The 26,632-nt window shown below is 37.0% G+C and overlaps 1 protein-coding gene across 1 annotated transcript in view; it reads right to left on the minus strand.

The window, feature by feature from the left end:
- The window catches only part of LOC138322355 (nucleoporin NUP188-like), a 217,793-nt gene that overhangs the window by 162,527 nt on the left and 28,634 nt on the right, over positions 1-26,632 (minus strand). Inside the window, exons 4-10 of the mRNA XM_069266395.1 lie at positions 23,895-23,942; positions 13,273-13,359; positions 10,626-10,702; positions 4,408-4,479; positions 2,177-2,219; positions 1,682-1,885; positions 500-598 (exon numbers count right to left, since the gene is read on the minus strand). Coding sequence (XP_069122496.1) covers positions 500-598; positions 1,682-1,885; positions 2,177-2,219; positions 4,408-4,479; positions 10,626-10,702; positions 13,273-13,359; positions 23,895-23,942 — 630 coding nt within the window. The remainder of the gene's footprint in view (positions 1-499; positions 599-1,681; positions 1,886-2,176; positions 2,220-4,407; positions 4,480-10,625; positions 10,703-13,272; positions 13,360-23,894; positions 23,943-26,632) is intronic.

Here is a 26,632-nt window from a genome sequence, read left to right on the forward strand (position 1 = left end):
TTACTCCACAGCTGGGTATTTCAGCTGATGACTTACTCCACAGCTGGGTATATCAGCTAATGACTTACTCCACAGCTGGGTATAGCAGCGGATGACTTACTCCACAGCTGGGTATCAGGCTGATGACTTACTCCACAGCTGGGTATAGCAGCTGATGACTTACTCCACAGCTGGGTATTTCAGCTGATTACTTACTCCACAGCTGGGTATTTCAGCTGATGACTTACTCCACAGCTGGGTATAGCAGCTGATGACTTACTCCACAGCTGGGTATATCAGCTGATGACTTACTCCACAGCTGGGTATTTCAGCTGATGACTTACTCCACAGCTGGGTATTTCAGCTGATTACTTACTCACACTGGTATTCAGCTGATGACTTACTCCACAACTGGGTATTCAGCTGATGACTTATCCACAGCTGGGTATTTCAGCTGTATCATCCACATGGGACAAATTACAAATTACAAATTAAAGACAAACAAAATAAGTTATGTTACCTTGGTTTCTCTTTCTCCACCAAGCGACCCTTCATCAAAGGTAGAAAGTAAATTCACCAGCATATTATATACTATATAGTGGGCTACCGATGACACAAACTGAAACATACATGTATATAAGATCATGTTATATACTATATAGTGGGCTACCGATGACACAAACTGAAACATACATGTATATAAGATCATGTTATATACTATATAGTGGGCTACCGATGACACAAACTGAAACATACATGTATATAAGATCATGTTATATACTATATAGTGGGCTACTGATGACACAAACTCAAAAACATACATCATGTATATAAGATCATGTTATATACTATATAGTGGGCTACCGATGACACAAACTGAAACATACATGTATATAAGATCATGTTATATACTATATAGTGGGCTACTGATGACACAAACTCAAACATACATGTATATAAGATCATGTTATATACTATATAGTGGGCTACCGATGACACAAACTCAAACATACATGTATATAAGATCATGTTATATACTATATAGTGGGCTACCGAAGACACAAACTGAAACATACATGTATATAAGATCATGTTATATACTATATAGTGGGCTACCGATGACACAAACTGAAACATACATGTATATAAGATCATGTTATATACTATATAGTGGGCTACCGATGACACAAACTGAAACATACATCTATGTCATTTGCACTCATCACAAGTATACTTACTTGCTAACATTGAAGAAACTAATTACGCTACAGTAAATGTGGACATTTTTGCGGGTGGTTAATTTTGCAATTTCCTTTAGTGACTATACGCGTGAGAGTTATTTTCGTGATCAAATGACATTTACAAAAATTATAACAAGAGGCCCAAGGGCCTTAACGGTCATCTGATTACCTTGGCAACAGTCCTATAGCTATAGGAATTTAATTAGATATGGTGTCATGGTGGCCATCTTCAATTTGGCATCAACTCGAAATGTAATAACACTTTCTCAAGACCATGTCCCATTGAGTAAAATGACTTAAAATTGTATACATGTATTGATTATAATCATTGGAATTTTTACTTGACATGTTTTTATATAATCTGCACACTATTTTTTTAATTTCCATGTATTAACTACCATCAGTAACTATACAGATTCTACCCACGCTTGCCTAGGGTTGTAGTGCCAGGTCTAACTCACCGAGGTTTTATTGGTGAATGGCTCAGAGCTGAGGATATCATACAGAACATCAAATACCCGTAGTGCCAGGGCACTATTACCCATCTTCCTTGTTAGCGCGATGTCTGTTTCTGTAGGATACACCATACGTATAGCCGCCCAGGACAAAAGTAGGGGAGCATGGCAAGGGTCCGAGCCGAGGGTCTGCATCACCTCATCTAATCTCTGTAATAACACATAGGCATCGCTGTGTATTTGTTTACTACATGTGCTCATCCAGGTTACCTGTTTACCTTCATTTTTACACCAGGATTCCTTTAGATTAGAAAATCATGTGTTTTTTCATGGGTATGTACCAGTATTTTTGGTAATGATACTTTATTACAATCTATCTGGATCTCGACTCTGCATGATTACCAACAGGAAAAACATTTTTCTCCTAAATTATCAACAAAAATCAGGCTGATATATATGTTCAGTTGTTAAAGTCATGGTTATTAATTTTTGTCTCTTTACCTTAAATGAGCTGGGATCTTTGAGAATGCAATGTCCATCAAAACTGTAACAGAAATATTATAAAACATGCATTAATCTGACAATATCAGGAATAACTATCACGAATTGTTTGGCAAGTGAAACTCTGTTTCAAAATTGTTGTGTATTTTTATCCAAATTAGGGACAAAGTCAAACATACAAGAAATCCCAGAGGGATCTTGGCGACCACCATTGAATGATCTATGTCTGACATATAACAGAGTGATCTTGGCGCCCACCATTGAATGATCTATGTCTGACATATAACAGAGTGATCTTGGCGCCCACCATTGAATGATCTATGTTGGTCAATGGACAGAGGGATCTTGGCGCCCACCATTGAATGATCTATGTCTGACATATAACAGAGGGATCTTGGCGCCCACCATTGAATGATCTATGTCTGACATATAACAGAGTGATCTTGGCGCCCACCATTGAATGATCTATGTCTGACATATAACAGAGTGATCTTGGCGCCCACCATTGAATGATCTATGTCTGACATATAACAGAGTGATCTTGGCGCCCACCATTGAATGATCTATGTCTGACATATAACAGAGTGATCTTGGCGCCCACCATTGAATGATCTATGTCTGACATATAACAGAGTGATCTTGGCGCCCACCATTGAATGATCTATGTCTGACATATAACAGAGGGATCGTGGTGCCCACCAATGAATGATCTATGTCTGACATATAACAGAGGGATCGTGGCGCCCACCAATGAATGATCTATGTCTGACATATAACAGAGGGATCTTGGCGCCCACCATTGAATGATCTATGTCTGACATATAACAGAGTGATCTTGGCGCCCACCATTGAATGATCTATGTCTGACATATAACAGAGGGATCTTGGCGCCCACCATTGAATGATCTATGTTGGTCAATGGACAGAGGGATCTTGGCGCCCACCATTGAATGATCTATGTCTGACATATAACAGAGGGATCTTGGCGCCCACCATTGAATGATCTATGTCTGACATATAACAGAGGGATCTTGGCGCCATCCATTGAATGATCTATGTTGGTCAATGGAAAGAGGGAACTTTTCACTGCTTTTCCGTTTTTCTCCTTAACCATCAAAATCCAAGATGGTCATCAAAAATCAGTCCAAAATATGCATCACTAAACACCAAGGTGAACCTGCATATGAATTCTGAGATAGATCCTTTCAATTGTCAAAATCCAAGATGGCCTCTGGTCTGCCATCTAAAATCTGGATCTGTGCATAATTAGGCACAAATCCCTTCAGTAACAAACTTCAATTGTTACAAGAGATCCCAGAGGGATTTTGGCGCCCACCAAAGAATGATCAATGTCTGACAATGGAAAGAGGGATCTTTTCTCTACTTTTTAAACTTTTTCAAACATACTACATATAACATTTGAGACAGATCGCTTAAGTACCTTCTGAGAAATAACAAACTTCAACTGCCAAAATCAAAGATAGCTGCCTGGCGGCCATCTTGTTTTTCTGATCAGCCTCAAAATCTGTATGGCACAACTAGGGACCTAGGGTAACCTCCATGTGAAGTTTGAACAAAATCCCTTCAGTATTACTCAAGAAATATCGATAACAAACTTCAACTGCCAAAATCAAAGATGGCTGCCTGGCGGCCATCTTGTTTTTCCGATCAGCCACAAAATCTGTATTGCACAAATATGGACCAAGGAGACTTTCCATGTGAAGTTTGAACAAAATCCCTGCAGTAGTTTTTAAGAAATAGTGATAACAAGCATTGTTTACGGACTGACGACGGACGATGGACGACAGACGGCGGACGACGGACGACCGACCACGGACGCAGGGCGATTTGAATAGCTATCTGATGATGGTGGGCTAAAAATCCAAGATGACTGCCTATCTTACATCTTGTTATGCAATCAGTCCCAAAATGTGATTTACACAACTAAGCACTAATGATCGGAATTTCCCAATGCATTTATAAGCCCCATCCAAACACAAATCACAGAAATTGATTGACATAATTAGGTCTTAAATAATGCATGATAATAAATATATAAATATCCAATAGTAGGTCTGTCGTGCATTAATATATTTCTGTTATGTTTACTGGCTGGCTGGTTGGCACGAAAGCCTCAACCTGTCTATAAAGGTAACCTGTCTATAGTGACTATTTTCCCCTTCAGTGCTCATTATAGACCGGTTTGACTGTATATACATAACCAGACTTACCTTCCTAAGTGTGTACAGCCATGGACCATCTCTAGATCTAGGCTTTCTAGTAGTATCAACATTTCTAGGTGACTGTGAACAAATTAAAACAGTTCAATCTAAAATATATCATCCTTAACTGTCAATCTAGGTAAATCTAAAATGTATCATCCTTAGCTGTCAATCTAGGTAAATCTAAAATATATCATCCTTAGCTGTCAATCTAGGTAAATCTAAAATATATCATCCTTAGCTGTCAATCTAGGTAAATCTAAATATAGCATCCTTATCTGTCAATATAGGTAAATCTAAATATAGCATCCTTAGCTGTCAATCTAGGTATATCTAAAATATATCATCCTTAGCTGTCAATCTAGGTAAATCTAAAATATATCATCCTTAGCTGTCAATCTAGGTAAATCTAAAATATATCATCCTTAGCTGTCAATCTAGGTAAATCTAAATATATCATCCTTAGCTGTCAATATAGGTAAATCTAAAGTTAATTCTGTTGATACTTTGTAGTTTGAACACAATTTATTTTTATTTAATACAATATTTTTTAACTATAGAATGATAGATACAGATAGATAGATATAGAATGATAAATACAGATAGATATATACAGATAGATAGATACAGAACGATTGATACAGAACGATTGATACAGATAGATAGATACAGAATGATAAATACAGATAGATATATACAGATAGATATATATAGAATGATAGATACAGAATGATAAATACAGATAGACAGATATAGAATGATAGATACAGATAGATAGATATAGAATGATAGATACAGATAGATAGATATGTTTCGCCATTTGCAGTTCTCTCATTTTATAGTTCATGCATATAATAAAGATATAAAGAATGAAAATATTTCACATCCAGTTATTTATATTCAAATTAGGTCTATTATGCATATCATTGATGACAACGACGGTGAAGATAGTGATGCACATGCATACATGTATGTATACTGAAGATTACTGTAAAATTGCATTGCGACAATTTTCTACGTATATTCAGGTGTAAGAAATATAGTCATTTGATCACATTTCACATCAAGCAACTCTTCAATTTACAGTTTAAACAAATTAATTATTCATGCAATGTATAAGTGTAAGCTAATTCATTCCAACGTAATATATAGGAAAGCATATTGCACACATCAAAACTTTGAAATACGACAGTACATATATATGTGTACGTGAAATGTACTGTCACAGTATATGGGGCACAGGTAAGTTGGGTATAAAGTTAATCTCCCTCCCAAGAAGGTGTTAATTACAGGTGAACTCCGCCCGTGGCCAGCTACAGGGGGTCGACACAAGGTAACACCATTCGTGACCTATATACCAGCGCAGGTAAAATACCTGTGCGCGTCACGGTGGGAATTGAAGAGATTCCAGGTACAAATGAAAACGAACACATGTGAGAAGGTGCCCGTGACTGTTCAGATTTTATTGATATGAGCTTAGACGTATATCCGTGTCTGATTTGACACGCGTACAGTACGTGTGAAGGCTTACAATGTAACGTACCCCTGCACAGTTCGAATTCTCTACACGTGTTCTACATGTAGTTGTAGGTATACTCGTACATTGCAAACATTTACATCATTTTATTCAATTTTCATACAAATACAAGTACTAATTAATTGCGTTTAAAAATATGTACATGTAAATGCCAAATCTCACCTATTCCCCGTGTTCAAACTCGTCATATTAATGATTTTTAAATTTCACAAATTTATTTACAAAGTCTTTTTTTGCGTTCTTCGTACATCGAAAATATTTAACATAACAAGAACAATATTATGCAGCGTGTCTGTAATAACATTTTTATATTTTTATTATCTGTTTTAGCTATTTTCTTGTGTAATCTTTCAGTTGTCGTTGATTCTTCCTAAAATAATGCTTTTGACATTCATTTTCTGTAAGACAGTTTCGTTAATATTTGAATTACTTTCGCAGAAATCATAGTAACAACAAACATTATAAGATATATGTTTCTGATAAGAATAATAAAAAAAAGTGAAAATCACATAAGTTTTGAAATGTCATTTAAATACGAGTATTTCAGAACGTTTTCACGGATAGGAGCATCATGTATGCGATCTTGTTACTGTACATATTTTTATTTCAACCACTTCTAACAAACATAATAACATCCAAAAGAGATATAAAATGCAACACAATACATTTTATTCATTTTTTTATTTCATGGATGTTGTGATAATCTCTTCTACACGAAGCGGTAAACGTAATATCTTAGTAGATAAAAAAGAACATTATATCCGGATCGTCAAAGCATCTCACCGGCATTTGGTTCTATTTTTAGTGGTTAACGTTAGCGGAAGTGGGTCCTGCTAACGATTAACACAAACGATTTCTAACGCAAACGATTGTAAACGCAACTAACGATTAACAATTGCTAACGCAAACGATAACGATTAACGATAAACGATTGCTAACGCTAACGATTGCTAACGGAAATAACGCAAACGCAAACGAAACGCAAGTTTGGGAACGTTAAACGGTTCAGGTACTGTATATACAGATAGATAGATATACAGTCAAAATTGTTTTAAGAGACCTTCCAAAGGAGATTGAAAAATAGGTCACATATGACAGTTGGTCTCTTAATTGAATCACCCCTTTCGAAACAATTAAATACATGTATCAATGTATATTGTGGGACATGTTTTGACAGTTTTGTTGTACTAAAAACTGTCACAATAAAAGGAAATTATTAAATATATAATATATCACATAATCTAATACATCTTTTAATTATGTATTTAATTTTAGGCACTTTTATTTTTCAATTATCTATTTATTTTTTATTTATCTTTCTGTTTTTATTCGTGAATAAGATTAAAAATTTCTAAAACAAATATTTGTTTAGGCCTACCACTTATATATCATAATTAGCTACAAAATTACAATGTATTTAAAAGCAGAAAAAAAAATAAAAATAATTTTTTATTTTTTTTTTTTTTTATTTTTTTTTATCATTTTATTCATTTATTTTATAGATAAAAAAAATGGAAAAAAATAGTGTGAAAAAAAAAATAATTTAAAAAAAATTCGGAAATCAGCTATTTCCGACTCCTCTGTTGCTATCTCCAAAAATGGCTGCCATCATGCTTAGCTACGCCGATACATTTTCAGTACCATAATTCTACATTCATGTCGTTCTTATGTGAGTAAATCATTGTTCATCATTATTTTAGTTGGTTTTGGAAGTGATTATTCTTGATTTTTATCACAAACATCGTGAATAAATAGCACATTTTCCTTGCAATATCCAGCTCGGACATGCAGACGGCTTCGGCCATCGGTACCGAAGTGCTAATTTATGTCAAAGTGAACACCTCGTGTATATATAACCAAGCCATATGGATAGCTCTTTTGTCTTGCCTTAATGGGGCTGGGTTGGAAGCCCTACAGGATAGTTAACTGGCTTGGCTTTATATATGAATAGAAGACAAATGCATGTGTGATTTGGGTCGTTCAATACAGAACATCGAGTGTCGTTGGATCCTAAAAGTATGGTCGCTTGTCGCATAAGACAGACGGTCGTTTAATACAGATAGATTATATCATAATTTTCGCTCGGAGGAATAATTTAGGTCGTTTAAGACAGAAGGTCGCTGAATTCAGAAGGTCGCTAAGGCAATTTTGACTGTAGAATGATAAATACAGAACGATTGATACAGAATGATAAATACAGATAGATAGATACAGAATGATAAATACAGATAGATAGATACAGAATGATAAATACAGATAGATAGATATAGAATGATAAATACAGATAGATATATACAGAATGATAAATACAGATAGATATATACAGAATGATAAATACAGATAGATAGATACAGATAGATAGATACAGAATGATAAATACAGATAGATAGATACAGAATGATAAATACAGATAGATAGATACAGATAGATAGATACAGAATGATAAATACAGATAGATAGATATAGAATGATAAATACAGATAGATAGATATAGAACGATAGATACAGATAGATAGATACAGATAGATAGATACAGAATAATAGATACAGATAGATAGATAATCCATGATAAATACAGATAGATAGATAAACCATGATAAATACAGAATGGTAGATATAGAATGACAAGGGCCCAATCGGCCCGAATCGCTCACCTGCAATTTGGTAATCATGCGTGGTTCATGCTTAACAAATAGAGTAAATAAGAATTTATATCATCCCTAAGCACATTAGAGGCCCCTTTGCGTCTTGGTTATTAAAAAGAGGTCGTTTAAAAGATTTTAGCCTATTTGACCCCTGTGACCTTGAATGAAGGTTAAGGTCATTCTTTTGAACAAACTTGGTAGCCCTTGATCCCAGCATGCCACAGGCCCAATATCAGGTCCCTATGCCTTTTGGTTTTTAAGAAGAAGTCTTTTAAAGATTTTAGCCTATTTGACCCCTGTGACCTTGAATGAAGGTCAAGGTCATTCATTTGAACAAATTTGGTAGCCCTTTATTTTAGCATGTCACATGCCAAATATCAAGTCTCTAGGTCTCTTGGTTATTAAGAAGAAGTCGTTTAAAGATTTTCACCTATTTGACCCCTGCGACCTTGAATGAAGGTCAAGGTCATTCATTTGAACAAACTTGGTAGCCCTCTATCCAGTATGTCACAGGCCTAATAAAAGGTCCCTTGGCCTCTTGGTTATTAAGAAGAAGTCATCTAAAAATTTTAGCCTATTTGACCCCTGAGACCTTGAATGAAAGTCAAGGTCATTTATTTGAACAAACTTTGTAGCGCTTCATCCCAACATGTCCCATGCCCAATATCAGGTCTCTAGACTGTTTGGGTATAAAGAAGAAGTCGTTTAAAGATTTTAGCCTATTTGACCCCTGTGACCTTGAATGAAAATCAAGGTCATTCATTTGAACACACTTGGTAGCCCTTCATCCCAGCATGCCACAGGCCCAATATCAGGTCCCTAGGCTGTTTGGTTATTAAGGAGAAGTCGTTTAAAGATTTTAGCATATTTGACCCCTGTGACCTTGAATGAAAATCAAGGTAATTCATTTGAACAAACTTAGTAGCCCTTCATACCAACATGTCACAGGCCCAATATCAGGTCTCTAGGCCTCTTGGTTATCAAGAAGAAGTCGTTTAAAGATTTAAGCCTATTTGACCCCTGTGACCTTGAATGAAAGTCACGGTCATTCATTTGAACAAACTTGGTAGCCGTTGATCCCAGCATGTCACAGGCTCAATATCAGGTCCCTAGGCCTCTTGGTTATTAAGAAGAAGTCGTTTAAAGATTTTAGCCATTTTTTTACCCCTGTGACCTTGAATGAAGGCCAAGGTCATTCATTTGAAGAAACTTGGTAGCGCTTCATCCCAGCATGCCACAGGCCCAATATCAGGTCTCTAGGCTGTTTGGTTATTAAGAAGAAGTCGTTTAAAGATTTTAGCCTTTTTGACCCCTGTGACCTTGAATGAAGGTCAAGGTCATTCATTTGAACAAACTTGGTAGCCCTTCATCCCAGCATGCCACAAGCCTAATATTAGGTTCCTAGGCCTCTTGGTTATGAAGCAGAAGTCTAACAAGATATTTCAGCCTATTTGACCCCTGTGACCTTGAATGAAGGTCAAGGTCATTCATTTGAACAAACTTGGTAGATCTACATCCCAGCATGTCACAGGCCCAATTTCAGGTCTCTAGGCCTCTTGGTTATATAGAAGAAGTCTGTTGTAGATTTTCACCTATTTGACCCCGTGGTCTGTTGTAGATTTTCACCTATTTGACCCCCGTGACCTTGAACGAAGGTCAAGGTCATTCAATTGAACAAACTTGGTAGCCCTTCATCCCAGCATGCTATAACTCAAATTTCAGGACTCTAGGTCTCCAAGTTTTGGAGAAGAAGTTGTTTAAATGGAAAAGTTGACGCCGGACGGACGGACGGACGACGGACACCATAGCATAAGCTCACTTGCCCTTCGGGCAGGTGAGCTAATAAATACAGATAGATAGATACAGAATGATAGATACAGAACGATTGATACAGATAGATAGATAAACCATGATAAATACAGAATGATAAATACAGAATGATAGATACAGAGAGATACAGCATATCATATTTTTTTCATGATTTGAAGAAATCTGTTCTCAAGACAAAACCACCATCCTTGTTTGATGTACGACTAACTACGTACCCAATCCTCCTAATGAAAGGTTCAGCTGAATCCTCCAGAATGTGCTTGTATTTCTGATGCCTGCCAAAACCGTGTCTCTGTAGCAGAAACTAAAGTTTGATTTCTTCTGTCATATATAGAACGGTACAAAATCACACATCTCTCATACAATCAAATAGAATTCTACAAAATCACACATCTCTCATACAATCACATAGAATTCTACAAAATCACACATCTCTCATACAATCACATAGAATTCTACAAAATCACACATCTCTCGTTACAATCACATAGAATTCTACAAAATCACACATCTCTCGTACAATCACATAGAATTCTACAAAATCACACATCTCTCGTTACAATCAAATAGAATTCTACAAAATCACACATCTCTCGTACAATCACATAGAATTCTACAAAATCACACATCTCTCGTTACAATCACATAGAATTCTACAAAATCACACATCTCTCGTTACAATTACATAGAATTCTACAAAATCACACATCTCTCGTTACAATCACATAGAATTCTACAAAATCACACATCTCTCGTTACAATCACATAGAATTCTACAAAATCACACATCTCTCGTTACAATCACATAGAATTCTACAAAATCACACATCTCTCGTTTCAATCACATAGAATTCTACAAAATCACACATCTCTCGTTACAATCACATAGAATTCTACAAAATCACACATCTCTCGTTACAATCACATAGAATTCTACAAAATCACATATCTCTCGTACAATCACATTGAATTCTACAAAATCACACATCTCTCGTTACAATCACATATCAAAGTGCCAAGGCCACTCATAGATACTGTGACTGAAGGACTCAAAAAAAGGAATAAAAGAATTGGTTTATCATTTATATTAAATTTAGTTAACATGTTGTAGAACATTGTATTTATATAATGTACAATGTTGAATTTTTGAGTTAAACAAAGTTGATTCAACCACCACAAGTTAAATACGTTTTTTTTCCTGAAATGACTGAAATCTATTTTATATATTAAAATTTCTTATTTCTGAAATAAGTAGATTAATTAAACCAATAAATCTGGTAAAAGTCTGAGTGCCATTTTCGTTTAATACATGTAAGTAATCTATATACTAGTACACATACTAATTACTGAAATTATCAATTTCATCAATGTCTCTTTAAAAGGAAAGAAAATGAGTTAATTAATATCCATTTAATAACAACAGAAATATTGCGATTTCCTTGTTAGAAAGACTAACATGCATATGGCTGCTTGCATGTGTATCACTTTGCTTTGCCGACTTTTGACTTATAAATCATGGCCAGATACTTTTGTCAAATAAAAAGTCATAATTTGGTTACCTTTTACAACAATCCTTTGATGTTATGGAACATTGTTGCAAAAATGTTGTGTATCTTTGTTTAAACACGGCTTGAACAAATAGAACTGCAAGTGTTATGCAGTGCACTTTCACTACGGTAATATAGTAATGAGGTTTAAAGGGAGGCAACTCTAGCTTTCACATCTTTAGATGGAAGAGAACGTAGTAATTGAATCAAATGGAATTAATGTTGACTAGAAATTGACACCACATGTATAATTTCTATATGTATTTGTTTGAATTGATCTTAGTTAAATAATTAAAAGGTAGCTATAAATAATTAATTCCTGCAATGAAAGGCCTAATTGCAATGACGTTTAAAGTGAGGCAACTCGAGATTTCACATCTCTAGATGGAAGAGAGCGTAGTAATTTAAAGATATAGTTCGCAACGTCAACCAAACAAAAGACTTTTGCAAACACATTTAAATCTTATTTTTTTTATAAAACAAACATAATTTATCATCATTTATAGCATCAATTTTGTACCATTCACCTAGATAGATAAACTAAGAAAATCTACTGCGGAGGAATAAATTAAGAAGGCGTTGTGTGTGATTTTTGGGAATACACAAGATCTGAACCAAGATCAAAACGAAATAGTTCTAAGTAAACATCTGAAAACATCACTGATTGCGTAATTGTATACATCGATTATCGTTGTGACAATTATTATATGTTGTGTTTTATTATTTTATACCTTCAATTAGTGTGTGAAATAAACAAAACAGCATTTAATTTTCATCGTGGATTATTTTTGTTGTTTTGATGTGCTCAGGCTTGCTTAGCGTACCTATGATTGCTGTTTCACAGCATCAATAATTCTACAAAATCACACATCTCTCGTTACAATCACATAGAATTCTACAAAATCACACATCTCTCGTACAATCACATAGAATTCTACAAAATCAAACATGTTTCGTACAATCACATAGAATTCTACAAAATCACACATCTCTCGTACAATCACATAGAACTCTACAAAATCACATATCTCTCGTTACAATAACATAAAATTCTACAAAATCACACATCTCTCGTACAATCACATAGAATTCTACAAAATCACACATCTCTCGTACAATCACATAGAATTCTACAAAATCACACATCTCTCGTACAATCACATAGAATTCCGAGTCTATTAAAGGCATTTAATATAGATTTCTTCCAGCCAAGAAATATTAGGAAAACCGACTTTCTTATCATATGACATTTCTCATCAGTGCATTACATATTAGCTTTAGGTGAGCTTTGTCAAGTAAAAGTATATTTATTTACCTTAAACATTTCAATCAAGCTGATGGCCTGGTCTGTATCCATTTCTAGGTCCTTCAGAAAGATGACTAAGATTTCGAGTAGCTCGCACTGAAAACAATGCATCAATATTAACACATTATATGTCTACATAATATAATCCCACATCTACTATAGGCCTCCCACATCTACTATAGGCCTCCCACATCTACTACAGACCTCCCACATCTACTATAGGCCTCCCACATCTACTGCAGACCTCCCACATCTACTATAGGCCTCCTACATCTACTTTAGGCCTCCCACATCTACTATAGACATCCCACATCTACTATAGGCCTCCCACATCTACTTTAGTCCTCACACATCTACTATAGACCTCCCACATCTACTATAGGCCTCACACATCTACTATAGACCTCCCACATCTACTATATGCCTCACACATCTACTATAGACCTCCCACATCTACTATAGGCCTCACACATCTACTATAAGCCTCACACATCTACTATAGGCCTCCCACATCTACTATAGGCCTCACACATCTACTATAAGCCTCACACATCTACTATAGGCCTCCCACATCTACTATAGGCCTCACACATCTACTATAGGCCTCCACCATCTACTACAGACCTCCCACATCTACTATAGGCCTCCCACATCTACTACAGACCTCCCACATCTACTATAAGCCTCACACATCTACTATAGGCCTCCCACATCTACTATAGGCCTCCCACATCTACTATAGGTCTCCCACATCTACTATAAGCCTCACACATCTACTATAGGCCTCCCACATCTTCTACAGACCTTCCACATCTACTATAGGCCTTCCACATCTACTACAGACCTCCCACATCTACTATAGACCTCACACATCTACTATAGACCTCCCACATCTACTATAGACCTCCCACATCTACTATATGCCTCACACATCTACTATAGGCCTCACACATCTACTATAAGCCTCACACATCTACTATAGGCCTCCCACATCTACTATAGACCTCCCACATCTACTATATGCCTCACATATCTACTATAGACCTCTCACATCTACTATAGGCCTCACACATCTACTATAGGCCTCACACATCTACTATAGGCCTCACACATCTACTACAGACCTCCCACATCTACTATAGGCCTCCCACATCTACTATAGGCCTCACACATCTACTACAGACCTCCCACATCTACTATAGGCCTCCCACATCTACTATAGGCCTCACACATCTACTACAGACCTCCCACATCTACTATAGGCCTCCCACATCTACTATAGGCCTCCCACATCTACTATAGGCCTCCCACATCTACTACAGACCTCCCACATCTACTATAGACCTCTCACATCTACTATAGGCCTCACACATCTACTATAGACCTCTCACATCTACTATAAGCCTCCAACATCTACTATATGCCTCCCACATCTACTATAGGCCTCCCACATCTACTATAGATCTCCCACATATACTATAGGCCTCCCACATCTACTACAGACCTCCCACATCTACTATAGGCCTCCCACATCTACTAGACCTCCCACATCTACTATAAGCCTCACACTTCTACTATAGGCCTCCCACATCTACTATAGGCATCCCACATCTACTATAGGCCTCCCACATCTACTATAGGCCTCCCACATCTACTATAAGCCTCCCACATCTACTATAGGCCTCCCACATCTACTACAGACCTCCAACATCTACTATAGTCCTCCCACATCTACTACAGACCTCCCACATCTACTATAGGCCTCACACATCTACAATAAGCCTCACACATCTACTATAGGCCTCCCACATCTACTATAGGCCTCCTACATCTACTATAAGCCTCACACATCTACTATAGGACTCCCACATCTACTATAGGCCTCACACATCTACTATAGGCCTCACACATCTACTATAGGCCTCTCACATCTACTATAGACCTCCCACATCTACTATAGGCCTCACACATCTACTATAGGCCTCCTACATCTACTATAGGCCTCCCACATCTACTATAGGCCTCAAACATCTACTATAGGCCTCCCACATCTACTATAGGCCTCCCACATCTACTATAAGCCTCACACATCTACTATAGGCCCCCCACATCTACTATAGACCTCCAACATCTACTATAAGCCTCCAACATCTACTATAAGCCTTGACACATCTACTATAGGTCTCCCACATCTACTATAGGCCTCCCACATCTACTACAGACCTCCCACATCTACTATAAGCCTCATCCATCTACTATAGGCCTCCCACATCTACTATAGGCCTCCCACATCTACTATAAGCCTCATACATTTACTATAGGCCTCCCACATCTACTATAGGCCTCCCACATCTACTGCAGACCTTCCACATCTACTATAGATCTCCCACATCTACTATATGCCTCTCACATCTACTATAGGCCTCTCACATCTACTATATGCCTCTCACATCTACTATAGGCCTCTCACATCTACTATAGGCCTCCCACATATACTATAGATCTCCCACATCTACTATAAGCCTCCCACATCTACTATAAGCCTCACACATCTACTATATGCCTCCCACATCTACTATAGGCCTCTCACATCTACTATAGGCCTCCCACATCTACTATAGATTTCCCACATCTACTATATGCCTCCCACATTAGGCTATGGGCTAGGAGGGTCCCACATGCACCCCCCCCCCCCCCCCAAACCTCCGAACCAGTATTTTTCTGAACCCTTATGACCCACTGATCACAAATCAAAATGTTAACATTGCATTAGTTGGGATGAACTTCCGGTTATGACGTCATCAAGATGGCCGCCATCTCGAATTTGACTAAAAATTGAAAAATAGTCATAACATTGACATTTTTCAACCGAAGTAGACAAATGAGGTATCAAAATGACCACAATTGATCAACAAATACATATCAGGACCAAAAAATCCAATATATGTAGTGATTTCTACGCAGGAAATGAAAAAATCTTATATTAAGTTCAAAAATGGTGATTTTTCAGCAAATTTTTTCATATTTGGCTTGACGCAGCAAAAATGTTTCCCAACAGCAAACTATTATTTCTAATAAGTTTTTTGACCACTTATCAATCAGTTTTAGCAACAAAAATAACAAAAACCCATATTAACATCGTATAAAATCCGGTTATGACGTCATCAAAATGGCCACCATCTCGAATTTTACTGAAAAATGAAAAATAGTCATAACATTGACATTTTTCGACTGAAGTAGACAAATGAGGTATCAAAATGACCACAATAGAACAACAAATACATATCAGTGCCAAATAATCAATATATGTAGTGATTTGTACGCAAGAAATTAAAAAAAAAAAAAAATTTAAGCTCAAAAATGGTGATTTTTCAGCAAATTTTTCATACTTGGCTTGACACAGCAAAATGTTTCCCAACAACAAATTATTACTCGTAATCAGTTATTTAAACTCCTATCAATCAGTAAAAACAACAACAACAACAACAAAAATATATAGAAATGCAAAAAAGAATTATTGTTATCGCCAGAGTGTCGTCTTCAACCTCGATGACCTGGTGTGACATTACATTACCGGGTTACCATCGTGGTTCTAACTTGTCAACCGTCCATGATTTAACATCAGAAACATCTGATTCAGGGATGTTGGAGCTCTTCCTGTTTCCAACCTAGTTTCACCTAGATTCACATATCGTATATGATGTTCCAGACTTCCCCGGCATTATGAAAAAGACACCAGATCCACATTCTGCGGAGGGTTGGGTTGGTTCTCCTTAATTCGTATGAAGCACAACTACTCATTCTTATGAACCTCAGTAACCATAGGTGGCACAGGTGGATTTTTTTTAGGTCATAGATGAGGTCTGAAGTGAAGTTTAACTCTTTGCCAAGTCTGGAAAGCACTGTAGAGAACGTTTTACTGGAGAGTCTTCAATGTTCTCTTTAAGCATACACCAGATGTGACACAACCAGCACCTTCAAGGGAGTGGGAAAAATCAGACCAATGAAAAGCATTTAACATTTATGGCCCCATTAATGGCCTCGATGATATCACCTGTGCCATTTATGGTTGCACGAGGGTCCACAAGATTGATGAATAGTACTTCATACGAATTATGGAACTATGCGCTAAGGAGAACCAATTCCACCATTGGAAGAATGTGGATCTGGTGTAATTTCCATTATGCCGGAGAAGTCTGAAACAGCATATACGTACTATATGTTAGAATCTGAAAGAGATCCCACATCCCTGAACCTGTTGTTCCTGATATGAACGCTGGCCATGGATGGGTCATAAAAGATGACAGGCTAGAACAACACTGGCAATGTAGTGTCACATCAGCTCATCGACATCGAAGACGACGCTCTGACTTTCAACGAATTGGATACGGATATCTCGATTACTCTGATTCGGACTGAATGTGCCAGCTTCCAGATATGCCGAGTCTCTTCAGTGGATAGTGCAGTGAGGCGAGAAAGCACGCACAATGATAATGGTTATCATTGAGAACCAGTGAAAGACATATGTGACACTGTAGTAACCATCCGACATTTATGCATAGAAAATAAACAATAAATCTGCTTAATTTGAAAGATACAAACGTTTTGGAAACTGTTTGTTACGCTATCAGTAGGCGTTGTGCTATAATTATTATATTTGAGGCGCTGCTAATCTACACAATTGAGGGTATAACAATAATTCTTTTTTTGCATTCCTGTATATTTTTGTTGTTGTTGTTGTTTTTACTGAATGATAGGAGGTCAAATAACTGATTACGAGTAATAATTTGTTGTTGGGAAACATTTTGCTGCGTCAAGCCAAGTATGAAAAATTTGCTGAAAAATCACCATTTTTGAGCTTAAATTCTTATTTTTTTAATTTCCTGCGTACAAATTACTACATATATTGATAATTTGGCACTGATATGTATTTGTTGTTCTATTGTGGTCATTTTGATACCTCATTTGTCTACTTCAGTTGAAAAATATCAGTGTAATGACTATTTTGCATTTTTCAGTGAAATTCGAGATAGTGGCCATTTTGATGACGTCATAACCGGAATTTATACGATGTTAACATTGGTTTTTATTGTTTTTGTTGCTTAAACTGATTGATAAGTGGTCAAAAAACTTACTAGAAATAATAGTTTGCTGTTTGGAAACATTCTTGCTGCGTCAAGCCAAATATGAAAAAATTTGCTAAAAAATCACCATTTTTGAGCTTAATATAAGATTTTTTCATTTCCTGCGTAGAATTCACTACATACATTGCACATCTACTATAGGCCTCCCACATCTACTATAGGCCTCCCACATCTACTATAGACCTTCCTCATCTTCTATAGACCTCCCACATCTACTATAGGCCTCCACCATCTACTATAGGCCTCCCACATCTACTATAGGCCTCCCACATCTACTTTAGGCCTCCACCATCTACTATAGGCCTCCCACATCTACTATAGGCCTCCAACATTTACTATAGGCCTCTCAAATCTACTATAGGCCTCCCACATCTATTATAGGTCTCCCACATTTACTATAGGTCTCTCACATCTACTTTAGGCCTCCACCATCTACTATATAGGCCTCCCACATTTACTATAGGCCTCTCACATCTGCTTTAGGCCTCCAACATCTACTATAGGCCTCCCACATCTACTTTAGGCCTCCAATATCTACTATAGGCCTCCCACATCTACTATAGGCCTCCCACATCTACTTTAGGCCTCCACCATCTACTATAGGCCTCCCACATCTACTATAGGCCTCCAACATTTACTATAGGCCCTCTCAAATCTACTATAGGCCTCCCACATCTATTATAGGCCTCCCACATCTACTATAGGCCCTCTCACATCTACTATAGGCCTCACTCACACTTCTACTTAGGCCTCCACCATCTACTATAGGCCTCCCATATCTACTATAGGCCTCCAACATCTACTATAGGCCTCCCACATCTACTAAAGGCCTTCAACATCTATTATAGGTCTCCCACATTTACTATAGGCCTCTCACATCTACTTTAGGCCTCCACCATCTACTATAGGCCTCCCACATTTACTATAGGCCTCTCACTCCTGCTATAGGCCTCCAACATCTACTATAGGCCTCCCACATCTACTTTAGGCCTCCAATATCTACTATAGGCCTCCCACATCTACTATAGGCCTCCCACATCTACTATAGGCCTTCCACATCTACTATAGACCTTCCTCATCTTCTATAGACCTCCCACATCTACTATAGGCCTTCCTCATCTTCTATAGGCTTCCAACATCTACTTTAGGCCTCCCACATCTACTTTAGGCCTTCCTCATCTTCTATAGACCTCCCACATCTACTATAGGCCTTCTTCATCTACTATAGGCCTTCCTCATCTTCTATAGACCTAGGGTACCTAACCTGTTCTAGGTTATAGTTTGTAGATGTCGGGTACCTAACCTGCTCTAGGTTATAGATTGTAGATGTCGGGTACCTTACCTGCTCTAGGTTATAGTTTGTAGGGTACCTAACCTGCTCTAGGTTATAGTTTGTAGGGTACCTAACCTGCTCTAGGTTATAGTTTGTAGGGTACCTAACCTGCTCTAGGTTATAGTTTGTAGGGTACCTAACCTGCTCTAGGTTATAGTTTGTAGGGTACCTAACCTGCTCTAGGTTATAGTTTGTAGGGTACCTTACCTGCTCTAGGTTATAGTTTGTAGATGTCGGGTATGTAACCTGCTCTAGGTTATAGTTTGTAGATGTCGGGTACCTAACCTGGTCTAGGTTATAGTTTGTAGGGTACCTAACCTGCTCTAGGTTATAGTTTGTAGGAGTAACTAACCTGCTCCAGTAAGTTCTGATGAGCCCATACATGTGCTTGTCTCTCAGTCTACAACACAGAATCAATTATTTGATAACGTTAACAACATCTACCATCTCCTAGTTAATGACATCTCCTATTTAATGACAAGATATCAAATGAGATTATTTAATGTCAAGTTATCAAATGAGACTATTTAACGCCAGGATATCAAATGATATTATTTAATGCCAGGATATCAAATAAGTCTATTTTAGGATACCATCAAACATGAAATATATATTTGATATATTTTGTTATTTAGTAAGATTCCTTACACTGGTAACCCAAAATGTGTTAATCTTGCCGAAACTTGTTAGAATAACGGCAAAATACTTAATTTTTAACAAGTTTCGGCAGGATTAGCATATGTGCTTTTTTATTCAGTATTAACCCTTTATATTAAGACTTTTCCTCAGAATTCCAATTCGATTAATAAAATTAAGTATTTCTGCCGTAAAATTAAGTATTTTTCTGTCCGCCGTGGGTCGTGACGGCTGACGGCCGAATAACAGAGGGTATCAGTCACAATTACCCAACTGCGTTACGTGCACGGCTATTTATTACTACATTGTCGGAGGTTGGGAATCGCCAAACTTTTCCGATGCGACGGTGAAATTAACAGATTCGGCGATAGAATTAAAAGTTTTTGCGTTTATATTCAGTGTTTCTGCGTTTATATTCAATAAAAAGACACCAGATCCACATTCTGCGGAGGGTTGGGTTGGTTCTCCTTAATTCGTATGAAGCACAACTACTCATTCTTATGAACCTCAGTAACCATAGGTGGCACAGGTGGATTTTTTTTAGGTCATAGATGAGGTCTGAAGTGAAGTTTAACTCTTTGCCAAGTCTGGAAAGCACTGTAGAGAACGTTTTACTGGAGAGTCTTCAATGTTCTCTTTAAGCATACACCAGATGTGACACAACCAGCACCTTCAAGGGAGTGGGAAAAATCAGACCAATGAAAAGCATTTAACATTTATGGCCCCATTAATGGCCTCGATGATATCACCTGTGCCATTTATGGTTGCACGAGGGTCCACAAGATTGATGAATAGTACTTCATATACGAATTATGGAACTATGCGCTAAGGAGAACCAATTCCACCATTGGAAGAATGTGGATCTGGTGTAATTTCCATTATGCCGGAGAAGTCTGAAACAGCATATACGTACTATATGTTAGAATCTGAAAGAGATCCCACATCCCTGAACCTGTTGTTCCTGATATGAACGCTGGCCATGGATGGGTCATAAAAGATGACAGGCTAGAACAACACTGGCAATGTAGTGTCACATCAGCTCATCGACATCGAAGACGACGCTCTGACTTTCAACGAATTGGATACGGATATCTCGATTACTCTGATTCGGACTGAATGTGCCAGCTTCCAGATATGCCGAGTCTCTTCAGTGGATAGTGCAGTGAGGCGAGAAAGCACGCACAATGATAATGGTTATCATTGAGAACCAGTGAAAGACATATGTGACACTGTAGTAACCATCCGACATTTATGCATAGAAAATAAACAATAAATCTGCTTAATTTGAAAGATACAAACGTTTTGGAAACTGTTTGTTACGCTATCAGTAGGCGTTGTGCTATAATTATTATATTTGAGGCGCTGCTAATCTACACAATTGAGGGTATAACAATAATTCTTTTTTTGCATTCCTGTATATTTTTGTTGTTGTTGTTGTTTTTACTGAATGATAGGAGGTCAAATAACTGATTACGAGTAATAATTTGTTGTTGGGAAACATTTTGCTGCGTCAAGCCAAGTATGAAAAATTTGCTGAAAAATCACCATTTTTGAGCTTAAATTCTTATTTTTTAATTTCCTGCGTACAAATTACTACATATATTGATAATTTGGCACTGATATGTATTTGTTGTTCTATTGTGGTCATTTTGATACCTCATTTGTCTACTTCAGTTGAAAAATATCAGTGTAATGACTATTTTGCATTTTTCAGTGAAATTCGAGATAGTGGCCATTTTGATGACGTCATAACCGGAATTTATACGATGTTAACATTGGTTTTTATTGTTTTTGTTGCTTAAACTGATTGATAAGTGGTCAAAAAACTTACTAGAAATAATAGTTTGCTGTTTGGAAACATTCTTGCTGCGTCAAGCCAAATATGAAAAAATTTGCTAAAAAATCACCATTTTTGAGCTTAATATAAGATTTTTTCATTTCCTGCGTAGAATTCACTACATACATTGCACATCTACTATAGGCCTCCCACATCTACTATAGGCCTCCCACATCTACTATAGACCTTCCTCATCTTCTATAGACCTCCCACATCTACTATAGGCCTCCACCATCTACTATAGGCCTCCCACATCTACTATAGGCCTCCCACATCTACTTTAGGCCTCCACCATCTACTATAGGCCTCCCACATCTACTATAGGCCTCCAACATTTACTATAGGCCTCTCAAATCTACTATAGGCCTCCCACATCTATTATAGGTCTCCCACATTTACTATAGGTCTCTCACATCTACTTTAGGCCTCCACCATCTACTATAGGCCTCCCACATTTACTATAGGCCTCTCACATCTGCTTTAGGCCTCCAACATCTACTATAGGCCTCCCACATCTACTTTAGGCCTCCAATATCTACTATAGGCCTCCCACATCTACTATAGGCCTCCCACATCTACTTTAGGCCTCCACCATCTACTATAGGCCTCCCACATCTACTATAGGCCTCCAACATTTACTATAGGCCTCTCAAATCTACTATAGGCCTCCCACATCTATTATAGGCCTCCCACATCTACTATAGGCCTCTCACATCTACTATAGGCCTCCCACATCTACTTTAGGCCTCCACCATCTACTATAGGCCTCCCATATCTACTATAGGCCTCCAACATCTACTATAGGCCTCCCACATCTACTAAAGGCCTTCAACATCTATTATAGGTCTCCCACATTTACTATAGGCCTCTCACATCTACTTTAGGCCTCCACCATCTACTATAGGCCTCCCACATTTACTATAGGCCTCTCACTCCTGCTATAGGCCTCCAACATCTACTATAGGCCTCCCACATCTACTTTAGGCCTCCAATATCTACTATAGGCCTCCCACATCTACTATAGGCCTCCCACATCTACTATAGGCCTTCCACATCTACTATAGACCTTCCTCATCTTCTATAGACCTCCCACATCTACTATAGGCCTTCCTCATCTTCTATAGGCTTCCAACATCTACTTTAGGCCTCACACATCTACTTTAGGCCTTCCTCATCTTCTATAGACCTCCCACATCTACTATAGGCCTTCTTCATCTACTATAGGCCTTCCTCATCTTCTATAGACCTAGGGTACCTAACCTGTTCTAGGTTATAGTTTGTAGATGTCGGGTACCTAACCTGCTCTAGGTTATAGATTGTAGATGTCGGGTACCTTACCTGCTCTAGGTTATAGTTTGTAGGGTACCTAACCTGCTCTAGGTTATAGTTTGTAGGGTACCTAACCTGCTCTAGGTTATAGTTTGTAGGGTACCTAACCTGCTCTAGGTTATAGTTTGTAGGGTACCTAACCTGCTCTAGGTTATAGTTTGTAGGGTACCTAACCTGCTCTAGGTTATAGTTTGTAGGGTACCTTACCTGCTCTAGGTTATAGTTTGTAGATGTCGGGTATGTAACCTGCTCTAGGTTATAGTTTGTAGATGTCGGGTACCTAACCTGGTCTAGGTTATAGTTTGTAGGGTACCTAACCTGCTCTAGGTTATAGTTTGTAGGAGTAACTAACCTGCTCCAGTAAGTTCTGATGAGCCCATACATGTGCTTGTCTCTCAGTCTACAACACAGAATCAATTATTTGATAACGTTAACAACATCTACCATCTCCTAGTTAATGACATCTCCTATTTAATGACAAGATATCAAATGAGATTATTTAATGTCAAGTTATCAAATGAGACTATTTAACGCCAGGATATCAAATGATATTATTTAATGCCAGGATATCAAATAAGTCTATTTTAGGATACCATCAAACATGAAATATATATTTGATATATTTTGTTATTTAGTAAGATTCCTTACACTGGTAACCCAAAATGTGTTAATCTTGCCGAAACTTGTTAGAATAACGGCAAAATACTTAATTTTTAACAAGTTTCGGCAGGATTAGCATATGTGCTTTTTTATTCAGTATTAACCCTTTATATTAAGACTTTTCCTCAGAATTCCAATTCGATTAATAAAATTAAGTATTTCTGCCGTAAAATTAAGTATTTTTCTGTCCGCCGTGGGTCGTGACGGCTGACGGCCGAATAACAGAGGGTATCAGTCACAATTACCCAACTGCGTTACGTGCACGGCTATTTATTACTACATTGTCGGAGGTTGGGAATCGCCAAACTTTTCCGATGCGACGGTGAAATTAACAGATTCGGCGATAGAATTAAAAGTTTTTGCGTTTATATTCAGTGTTTCTGCGTTTATATTCAATGTTTCTGCACTAATATTAACACATTTCGTCGCTTACATCGAGCGGGCGCGCCGAGCCATGACGGCCGAGCACACGGCTTACACAGGTAAACTTTACCTTGTGAAACAAGACTTACAGTACGTACAGCCGCCAGCCGATTGTACCTGTAAAATTATTATGTTTACAATTCTCTTTTCCCCTTTAAAAATACATATATCCTCATTATCCTATTCTCCTATCTTGTGTTGTTTTCTTTCCCGCGTCTCGTCATTTGAGCTATGCATTTTGCACCTTTTTTCGGAAGAGTTCCGATACGAGCGGTAACAAATGAATAACTGTCTAGGTTATGTGTAAAATATGTGTATATACACGGGGATTAACTATGACAAACAAATTATGTGTTTGATTATGTGCAATTACATGTATGTATATTCTTCTCACAAATTTGAATTGTTGACGATATTAAAATAAGATCGTTTTCCATAAAATAAATAAATATTTGTTATTTACAGACGTTTTGAAAGATATTTTGCTGTTGCCTTTAATTGTAAAATGCTGATTAAGTGTTATACATAATGATCTGCTTTTCAGGTTTGCTGAATTGATTTGATATACATTAAACGACCGATATCATATTCTGGTAATATTTGATGTACTTTGTTGCATGTAATTCCAGTATTTATTTATTTCTGCGTTTATATTCAATGTTTCGTTAGACCGTTTATATTCAATGTTTCTGCGTTTATATTAACACATTTCGTCGCTTACATCGAGCGGGGCGCGCCGAGCCGTGACGCAAGGTAAGCCTAGTACTATACATGTATACAGCATATATACGTATACGTTAGATCTACAATTTGAGTTTTTCGAGTAAATGGTTATTCTAGCTTTATGATGTAGATATTTTCAGTTTCAAAACATTCCATTTACACCACTTGAAAAATTCAAACAAGTATATATTTAACTTTAGATTAGATAATCAGTCCAATTTGATAGCGATATCAAAATGATGTTCGGATCAGTCTGGACTGAGATTTAGATAGCATATGATGTAAATTTCAGTGTAATAAAAAAAAGTATAATGTAACACTATCTTTTTACGAGTAAAATCCCAAAATTTAGCATGAATATATCTAGAATCCGTGTTTTTATTTCATTCAAACTTCTGCTATAACGATATGATGCAAACACGGCACCGTTTTTGAGTAAAAATAAAATGTGGACGGTTATCAGTTATGTGATATTGGAGTTACAGTACCGAACTTATACCGAAAATAATATGTATATCTATATTGTTGCCTTTGAAACTTTATCCATAACGTTTACTAAAAAGCAGAAATACATCAATGGTATTTCTGATATATGTTCCTATATTACAGTTTAAGTGTAGATTTAAATTCATTATTTCAAAATTATACTAAATCCTTAATAGTATATTCATTGTCGACCGTTTTGTATATCATACCGAGATTTAATATTATGATATATGAACATTTATCGTATAATCCAAAAAGTAACCACATACAGTGTTCAAATGAAAATTGAAATTATTTGTATACAGGCATTAAAAATAAATATAATATCTTATCCCTTTTTAAAAATATACTAAGTGATATTTAAATAAGTATATTTAGTGTGATAATGTTGTAACCCTTCTTGTATGACTATACATGTACATTAAGATTTGAAACGGTGAAAATACATGCTTAGAAATTTTACTAATACCTTAGAAATTACTGGAGATTGCTATATGCCACGATTCCGTAATTACAGTCTAGACTGGAATAATTTTTAAGGTTAAACCTTTAGTTGAACTAGTTCTTAGAACCATTTTTGTTTCTGAATAAGTCACCTTCCATTTTTGTTTTACCTGCGTACGACATATATATATGTGTGTATGTAATATGTATTCCTAGGTATGATCAGGTATATTTTATTTCCATTTGCTTTTACATCTTCATTCTAAAAATGGAGGTGACAATAAAAAAACCTAGAGCATAGATGTACGGGGTTTCCATAATTCAAATCACAATCCAATTAACGGATGTCCTAAC

The sequence above is a fragment of the Argopecten irradians genome, chromosome 4 (assembly GCF_041381155.1).
Source record: "Argopecten irradians isolate NY chromosome 4, Ai_NY, whole genome shotgun sequence".
Classification (NCBI taxonomy): Eukaryota; Metazoa; Mollusca; class Bivalvia; order Pectinida; family Pectinidae; genus Argopecten; species Argopecten irradians.